Genomic DNA, 10,000 nt, shown 5'->3' on the forward strand with positions numbered 1-10,000 from the left:
CTCCGTACAACACGCCCTTCTCCCAGCCAGACACACACCCACTGGACACACACACACACACACACACACACACACACACACACACACACACACACACACACACACACACACACACACACACACACACACACACACACACACACAGGTTAGAGAGAGTCAGTGGATGTCCGTGTTTGTGTACGTGTGTACGTGTGTGCGTGTGTGCGTGTGTGTGTGTGTGTGCGTGTGTGTACCTGCCGTGCAGCTGTGTGGTGACTCTGGTCTTCTTCTTGGTTTTCAGGTCATCGTAAGTAAACAGCCCCAGAACAGCTCCCTCTGCTGCTGACTGGCTGTTATTACACCCGTCCACCTCTATATGGGTCAACGCATGGTCCTGGAGAATCCTGCAGCCTCCTGAGAGACAGACTGGCTGTTATTACACCCGTCCACCTCTATATGGGTCAACGCATGGTCCTGGAGAACCCGGCAGCCTCCTGAGAGACAGACTGGCTGTTATTACACCCGTCCACCTCTATATGGGTCAACGCATGGTTCTGGAGAATCCTGCAGCCTCCTGAGAGACAGACTGGCTGTTATTACACCCGTCCACCTCTATATGGGTCAACGCATGGTTCTGGAGAACCCTGCAGCCTCCTGAGAGACAGACTGGCTGTTATTACACCCGTCCACCTCTATATGGGTCAACACATGGTCCTGGAGAACCCTGCAGCCTCCTGAGAGACAGACTGGCTGTCATTACACCCGTCCACCTCTATATGGGTCAACACATGGTCCTGGAGAACCCTGCAGCCTCCTGAGAGACAGACTGGCTGTCATTACACCCGTCCACCTCTATATGGGTCAACGCATGGTCCTGGAGAACCCTGCAGCCTCCTGAGAGACAGACTGGCTGTCATTACACCCGTCCACCTCTATATGGGTCAACACGTGGTTCTGGAGAACCCTGCAGCCTCCTGAGAGACAGACTGGCTGTTATTACACCCATCCACCTCTATATGGGTCAACACATGGTTCTGGGGAACCCTGACAGACTGGCTGTTATTACACCCATCCACCTCTATATGGGTCAACACATGGTTCTGGAGAACCCTGACAGACAGACTGGCTGTTATTACACCCATCCACCTCTATATGGGTCAACACATGGTTCTGGAGAACCCTGACAGACAGACTGGCTGTTATTACACCCATCCACCTCTACATGGCCCTGCAGCCTCCTGATAGGCTGTTATTACCCCCATCCACCTCTACATGGCCCTGCAGCCTCCTGATAGGCTGTTATTACCCCCATCCACCTCTACATGGCCCTGCAGCCTCCTGATAGGCTGTTATTACACCCATCCACCTCTACATGGCCCTGCAGCCTCCTGATAGGCTGTTATTACACCCATCCACCTCTACATGGCCCTGCAGCCCCCTGATAGGCTGTTATTACACCCATCCACCTCTACATGGCCCTGCAGCCTCCTGATAGGCTGTTATTACACCCATCCACCTCTACATGGCCCTGCAGCCTCCTGATAGGCTGTTATTACACCCATCCACCTCTATTTGTAAGTCGCTCTGGATAAGAGCGTCTGCTAAATGACTTAAATGTAAATGTAAAATGTATATGGCCCTGCAGCCTCCTGATAGGCTGTTATTACCCCCATCCACCTCTACATGGCCCTGCAGCCTCCTGATAGGCTGTTATTACCCCCATCCACCTCTACATGGTCCTGCAGCCTCCTGATAGGCTGTTATTACCCCCATCCACCTCTACATGGCCCTGCAGCCTCCTGATAGGCTGTTATTACACCCATCCACCTCTATATGGTCCTGCAGCCTCCTGATAGGCTGTTATTACCCCCATCCACCTCTGGCCCTGCAGCCTCCTGATAGGCTGTCATTACACCCATCCACCTCTACATGGCCCTGCAGCCTCCTGATAGGCTGTTATTACACCCATCCACCTCTACATGGTCCTACAGCCTCCTGATAGGCTGTTATTACCCCCATCCACCTCTACATGGCCCTGCAGCCTCCTGATAGGCTGTTATTACACCCATCCACCTCTACATGGTCCTGCAGCCTCCTGATAGGCTGTTATTACACCCATCCACCTCTACATGGCCCTGCAGCCTCCTGATAGGCTGTTATTACACCCATCCACCTCTACATGGTCCTACAGCCTCCTGATAGGCTGTTATTACCCCCATCCACCTCTACATGGCCCTGCAGCCTCCTGATAGGCTGTTATTACACCCATCCACCTCTACATGGTCCTGCAGCCTCCTGATAGGCTGTTATTACACCCATCCACCTCTACATGGCCCTGCAGCCTCCTGATAGGCTGTTATTACACCCATATCTCTGTCCAATCAAATCTACTGATCAACTTCAACAGACATCCATGTTGTTATTATTATTATAATTGAATATCTATGTTGCCCTAAGAGTTGTGCAATATTATTCTATATGAGTTACATCTTTATTGGCTACTAAAAGCTGCTTCTCCACCAAGTCTAAACTCTGGGCTGTGAAGACAGACACAATCAGGACATCTTGGTTTATTACCTCTTATAAAATGTACTAAATATTTTACTTGTAAAACGTGGAGCAGGTTGTGTAGATCACTAAGAACGGTAGCATCACACACACACACACTCACCTCTAACACACACACACACACTCACAGCCATGTAAAAGGAGAGTCACCTGCTATCGCAGCCCTGATGTTCTCCTTACAGGTGTCCCAGTACTCTGTTCCACACACACCCAGAGAGTTCCTCCCTAGTCCTACTACTGCTATGCATGGGAAGTCCTGTATGCACACACACACACACACACACACACACACACACACACACACACACACACACACACACACACACACACACACACACACACACAGTAATTATTAAGAGTGTAATGTCTTGCTATGCTTACGCTCATCTACAGTATCTGGTTCATCTTGCTGCTCAGTGACATAACGTAGTAACAACAGATATGACCGTAGAATATTCTGGTAATATAGTTAATATATATATTACCTCATGAAGACCGTAGAATATTCTGGTAATATAGTTAATATATATATTACCTCATGAAGACCGTAGAATATTCTGGTAATATAGTTAATATATATATATTACCTCACGAAGACCGTAGAATATTCTGGTAATATAGTTAATATATATATATTACCTCATGAAGACCGTAGAATATTCTGGTAATATAGTTAATATATATATATTACCTCACGAAGACCGTAGAATATTCTGGTAATATAGTTAATTTATATATTACCTCATGAAGACCGTAGAATATTCTGGTAATATATATTACCTCATGAAGACCGTAGAATATTCTGGTAATATAGTTAATTTATATATTACCTCATGAAGACCGTAGAATATTCTGGTAATATATATTACCTCATGAAGACCGTAGAATATTCTGGTAATATAGTTAATATATATATATATTACCTCATGAAGACCGTAGAATATTCTGGTAATATAGTTAATATGTATATTACCTCATGAAGACCGTAGAATATTCTGGTAATATAGTTAATATACAGTGGGGAGAACAAGTATTTGATACACTGCCGATTTTGCAGGTTTTCCTACTTACAAAGCATGTAGAGGTCTGTAATATTTATCATAGGTACACTTCAACTGTGAGACACGGAATCTAAAACAAAAATCCAGAAAATCACATTGTATGATTTTTAAGTAATTAATTTGCATTTTATTGCATGACATAAGTATTTGATACATCAGAAAAGCAGAACTTAATATTTGGTACAGAAACCTTTGTTTGCAATTACAGAGATCATACGTTTCCTGGAGTTCTTGACCAGGTTTGCACACACTGCAGCAGGGATTTTGTCCCACTCCTCCATACAGACCTTCTCCAGATCCTTCAGGTTTCGGGGCTGTCGCTGGGCAATACGGACTTTCAGCTCCCTCCAAAGATTTTCTATTGGGTTCAGGTCTGGAGACTGGCTAGGCCACTCCAGGACCTTGAGATGCTTCTTACGGAGCCACTCCTTAGTTTCCCTGGCTGTGTGTTTCGGGTCGTTGTCATGCTGGAAGACCCAGCCACGACCCATCTTCAATGCTCTTACTGAGGGAAGGAGGTCGTTGGCCAAGATCTCGCGATACATGGCCCCATCCATCCTCCCCTCAATACGGTGCAGTCGTCCTGTCCCCTTTGCAGAAAAGCATCCCCAAAGAATTATGTTTCCACCTCCACGCTTCACGGTTGGGATGGTGTTCTTGGGGTTGTACTCATCCTTCTTCTTCCTCCAAACACGTCGAGTGGAGTTTAGACCAAAAAGCTCAATTTTTGTCTCATCAGACCACATGACCTTCTCCCATTCTTCCTCTGGATCATCCAGATGGTCATTGGCAAACTTCAGACGGGCCTGGACATGCCCTGGCTTGAGCAGGGGGACCTTGCGTGCGCTGCAGTATTTTAATCCATGACGGCATAGTGTGTTACTAATGGTTTTCTTTGAGACTGTGGTCCCAGCTCTCTTCAGGTCATTGACCAGGTCCTGCCGTGTAGTTCTGGGCTGATCCCTCACCTTCCTCATGATCATTGATGCCCCACGAGGTGAGATCTTGCATGGAGCCCCAGACCGAGGATGATTGACCGTCATCTTGAACTTCTTTCATTTTCTAATAATTGCGCCAATAGTTGTTGCCTTCTCACCAAGCTGCTTGCCTATTGTCCTGTAGCCCATCCCAGCCTTGTGCAGGTCTACAATTTTATCCCTGATGTCCTTACACAGCTCTCTGGTCTTGGCCATTGTGGAGAGGTTGGAGTCTGTTTGATTGAGTGTGTGGACAGGTGTCTTTTATACAGGTAACGAGTTCAAACAGGTGCAGTTAATACAGGTAATGAGTGGAGAACAGGAGGGCTTCTTAAAGAAAAACTAACAGGTCTGTGAGAGCCGGAATTCTTACTGGTTGGAAGGTGATCAAATACTTATGTCTTGCAATAAAATGCAAATTAATTACTTAAAAATCATACAATGTGATTTTCTGGATTTTTGTTTTAGATTCCGTCTCTCACAGTTGAAGTGTACCTATGATAAAAATTACAGACCTCTACATGCTTTGTAAGTAGGAAAACCTGCAAAATCGGCAGTGTATCAAATACTTGTTCTCCCCACTGTATATATTACCTCATGAAGACCGTAGAATATTCTGGTAATATATATTACCTCATGAAGACCGTAGAATATTCTGGTAATATAGTTAATATATATATTACCTCATGAAGACCGTAGAATATTCTGGTAATATAGTTAATATATATATTACCTCATGAAGACAGTAGAATATTCTGGTAATATAGTTAATATGTATATTACCTCATGAAGACCGTAGAATATTCTGGTAATATAGTTAATATGTATATATTACCTCATGAAGACCGTAGAATATTCTGGTAATATAGTTAATATGTATATTACCTCATGAAGACCATAGAATATTCTGGTAATATAGTTAATATATATATATTACCTCATGAAGACCGCAGAATATTCTGGTAATATAGTTTATATATATATATATATATATATATATATATATATATATTACCTCATGAAGACCGTAGAATATTCTGGTAATATAGTTAATATATATATATATATATTACCTCATGAAGACCGTAGAATATTCTGGTAATATAGTTAATATGTATATATTACCTCATGAAGACTGTGGAATATTCTGGTAATATAGTTAATATGTATATATTACCTCATGAAGACTGTGGAATATTCTGGTAATATAGTTAATATATATATATTACCTCATGAAGACCGTAGAATATTCTGGTAATATAGTTAATATATATATTACCTGATGAAGACTGTAGAATATTCTGGTAATATAGTTAATATATATATTACCTCATGAAGACCGTAGAATATTCTGGTAATATAGATAATATATATATTACCTCATGAAGACCGTAGAATATTCTGGTAATATATATTACCTCATGAAGACTGTGGAATATTCTGGTAATATAGTTAATAAATATATATTACCTCATGAAGACCGTAGAATATTCTGGTAATATAGTTAATATATATATATTACCTCATGAAGACCGTAGAATATTCTGGTAATATAGTTAATATATATATATATATATATATATATATTACCTCATGAAGACCGTAGAATATTCTGGTAATATATATTACCTCATGAAGACCGTAGAATATTCTGGTAATATAGTTAATATATATATATATTACCTCATGAAGACCGTAGAATATTCTGGTAATATAGTTAATATATATATTACCTCATGAAGACCGTAGAATATTCTGCTCTTCCCTTTCTTCAGACCTGGTCCTGATCTGAGGAGTTACCAAGGAGAAGGTTATTACACCAGTCAACACACACTCTGTCAGATAGGATGGGGGTGTGTGTGTGTGTGTGTGTGTGTGGTGTGTGTGTGTGTGTGTGTGTGTGTGTGTGTGTGTGTGACTCACATCTGTAACAGCTCAGTCAGTCTACCAGACAGAACTCTGTCAGATAGGATGTGTGTGTGTGTGTGTGTGTGTGTGTGTGTGTGTGTGTGACTCACATCTGTAACAGCTCAGTCAGTCTACCAGACAGAACTCTGTCAGATAGGATGTGTGTGTGTGTGTGTGTGTGTGTGTGTGTGTGTGTGTGTGTGTGACTCACATCTTTAACAGCTCAGTCAGTTTACCAGACAGAACTCTGTCGACACCGGCTGCTGCTTCAGTTAGACGGAGAGACTCGTCCTCCTTCTCTCTCTCGTAAACACCGAGTACCAGACCCTGTGTGGACACACACAATCAACACAACCAGTTAACACACTAGCTAGCTACTACCAAGGCTTTCAGCACAGGCAGGGTGAGGTTTCCAGGGTTAGAGTGGTGCAGAAGATGTCATATGGGCCAAGGGGGAGGGATCCTGAGAGGGGGGGTGTGACTAGTAGATCTGTACCGGAACAGAAGGAGGGGCCAACAAGTGATATATGTTTCAATAAGATTGTATTTTTACATTTATAGCCAACGGTTATGAACTGTTCTGCAGGGGTGGAAGGTAAGTCTCAGAACATGGAGGTTGTGGTGGCAGCAGAACATGGAGGTTGTGGTGGCAGCAGAACATGGAGGTGGTGGTGGCAGCAGAACATGGAGGTTGTGGTGGCAGCAGAACATAGAGGTTGTGGTGGCAGCAGAACATGGAGGTTGTGGTGGCAGCAGAACATGGAGGTTGTGGTGGCAGCAGAACATAGAGGTGGTGGTGGCAGCAGAACATGGAGGTGGTGGTGGCAGCAGAACATGGAGGTTGTGGTGGTAGCAGAACATAGAGGTGGTGGTGGCAGCAGAACATGGAGGTGGTGGTGGCAGCAGAACATGGAGGTTGTGGTGGCAGCAGAACATAGAGGTGGTGGCAGCAGAACATGGAGGTTGTGGTGGCAGCAGAACATAGAGGTTGTGGTGGCAGCAGAACATAGAGGTGGTGGTGGCAGCAGAACATGGAGGTGGTGGTGGCAGCAGAACATGGAGGTGGTGGTGGCAGCAGAACATGGAGGTGGTGGTGGCAGCAGAACATGGAGGTGGTGGTGGCAGCAGAACATGGAGGTTGTGGTGGCAGCAGAACATGGAGGTTGTGGTGGCAGCAGAACATGGAGGTTGTGGTGGCAGCAGAACATAGAGGTGGTGGTGGCAGCAGAACATGGAGGTGGTGGTGGCAGCAGAACATAGAGGTTGTGGTGGCAGCAGAACATAGAGGTTGTGGTGGCAGCAGAACATAGAGGTGGTGGTGGCAGCAGAACATGGAGGTGGTGGTGGCAGCAGAACATAGAGGTTGTGGTGGCAGCAGAACATAGAGGTTGTGGTGGCAGCAGAACATGGAGGTTGTGGTGGCAGCAGAACATGGAGGTGGTGGCAGCAGAACATGGAGGTGGTGGTGGCAGCAGAACATAGAGGTGGTGGTGGCAGCAGAACATGGAGGTTGTGGTGGCAGCAGAACATGGAGGTGGTGGTAGCAGCAGAACATGGAGGTTGTGGTGGCAGCAGAACATGGAGGTTGTGGTGGCAGCAGAACATGGAGGTGGTGGTGGCAGCAGAACATGGAGGTGGTGGTGGCAGCAGAACATGGAGGTGGTGGTGGCAGCAGAACATGGAGGTGGTGGTGGCAGCAGAACATAGAGGTTGTGGTAGCAGCAGAACATAGAGGAGGTGGTGGTGGCAGCAGAACATAGAGGAGGTGGTAGCAGCAGAACATGGAGGTTGTGGTGGCAGCAGAACATAGAGGTGGTGGTAGCAGCAGAACATGGAGGTTGTGGTGGCAGCAGAACATAGAGGTTGTGGTGGCAGCAGAACATGGAGGTTGTGGTGGCAGCAGAACATGGAGGTTGTGGTGGCAGCAGAACATAGAGGTGGTGGTGGCAGCAGAACATGGAGGTTGTGGTGGCAGCAGAACATAGAGGTGGTGGTGGCAGCAGAACATAGAGCTTGTGGTGGCAGCAGAGACGTATTTGGGGGTGAGACATCAGAAGAGGTCCAGGGTGTGTTGAGTGGCGGTGTCCCATCCTCTCAGGATGTTGGCCGGAGGACTAAATATATTTAAACAGTGGAGTATGGTATTTATTATTATTTTTTGTGAGTGTAGTGTTAAATAGTAGGGTATTTGTTTAAAAAAAAATAACTTTGAGGAAAGAAAATTAGGTAACGTATAAGGGAGTTATACTCCAGTCTGGTAGGTGGCGGTAATGCAACAGTTACCGGATGCAAACCGCCGTTAAACCTCATCGAAGAAGACCTTGAGCGTTTCAGGTAGAATGACAACCTAATGTTGATTTCCCGGGACAAATTAGCTAACAACAGCAAGATAAATTACCATAAATATTAATGCTTTTTGACCTGTCCACATTAATATAGCTGGTTCTGAGGTCGTTTTGATATTTCAAGCTGCGTGTCCTGATCGCGTCTGGTGTGGATGGACAAAAGCAACTAGCGAGCGGTCCGGTCAGCACGTAACGACCTCAGGTTCTGAGTTACATAGATAATTATCACCGCCGGTCGACGTCTGCTTTCTGGAAACAAGCGCTGTAACATGGAGATACATGGCGGTGTGGAAACTAGAACCCTGAAAAATGTGTATTTCAATTGAACCTTTTGTGTTTTTAGAAAACTATCGCTGGTATGTAAGTTACGGTCCTTATGCGTTAATGTTCAAACCGAGCGTCGGGAATCAGAACCAAACCGCCTCCATCAATGACTTTAACTATGTGTAATGGAACTGGGTCAAGGGCTAGGTAGTTATCTTGTTATGTAGCCTTTTTATTAAACTTACTTTTCTGGCGTTCCAGTTGTTTTGTGCCACAGAAAAGTAGCGACAGCGGTGTCTCATCGTGGCCCGCAACACCGCTCGACTTAACAACCGCATCGTATCTGGGTTTTATTATATCCGTCTCTTGGGGAAAATGAGATTGATCAGAGTACTACCGTAGATAGATAAACACGTTGGGAAGGTTTGTCTTAACCTGTCGCATAAACTGTTACGTCATTAGTAACCGACTCCAGCTGTCTTGTTTTCTTCTTTGAATTGTTCAGTTTGAAAGAATTGAACTCTGTCGCCACCTACCGACGGGTTTGCAGAAACAATACCAAATTAATCTCCACAGAAACCAAACCACTGAACATTTTGGATTCTTATTTATTAACTTAACTTTCATTTATATATATATACACATATTAGATGAACACATACATTTGAAGTCGGAAGTTTACATACACCTTAGCCAAATACATTTAAACTCAGTTTTTCACAATTCCTGACATTTAATCCAAGTAAACATTCCCTGTTTTAGGTCAGTAAGGATCACCACTTTATTTTAAGAATGTGAAATGTCAGAATAATAGTAGAGAGAATTATTTATTTCAGCTTTTATTTATTTCATCACATTCCCAGTGGGTCAGAAGTTTACATACACTCAATTAGTATTT

The 10,000-nt window shown here is 44.3% G+C and overlaps 1 protein-coding gene across 4 annotated transcripts in view; it reads right to left on the bottom strand.

Moving 5' to 3' along the window:
* lap3 (leucine aminopeptidase 3) overlaps positions 1-9,563 on the bottom strand; it is a 26,590-nt gene extending 17,027 nt beyond the window's left edge. The window contains exons 1-7 of one of the 4 annotated variants that reach the window (XM_071408511.1): positions 9,348-9,563; positions 6,705-6,820; positions 6,319-6,373; positions 2,698-2,803; positions 430-473; positions 234-349; positions 1-41 (exon numbers count right to left, since the gene is read on the bottom strand). The exon at positions 1-41 is cut by the window's left edge and continues 124 nt beyond it. In XM_071408511.1, the coding sequence (XP_071264612.1) occupies positions 1-41; positions 234-349; positions 430-473; positions 2,698-2,803; positions 6,319-6,373; positions 6,705-6,820; positions 9,348-9,440 (571 nt within the window). In that variant the 5' untranslated portion in view covers positions 9,441-9,563. Of the gene's footprint in view, positions 42-233; positions 394-429; positions 474-589; positions 634-829; positions 874-2,697; positions 2,804-6,318; positions 6,374-6,704; positions 6,821-9,347 lie in introns of all 4 variants that reach the window. The other 3 variants (XM_071408512.1, XM_071408513.1, XM_071408510.1) reach the window with 3 other exon arrangements.
* Between the last annotated feature and the right edge of the window lie 437 nt (positions 9,564-10,000).

This window comes from Salvelinus alpinus, chromosome 6 (assembly GCF_045679555.1).
Source record: "Salvelinus alpinus chromosome 6, SLU_Salpinus.1, whole genome shotgun sequence".
Classification (NCBI taxonomy): domain Eukaryota; kingdom Metazoa; phylum Chordata; class Actinopteri; order Salmoniformes; family Salmonidae; genus Salvelinus; species Salvelinus alpinus.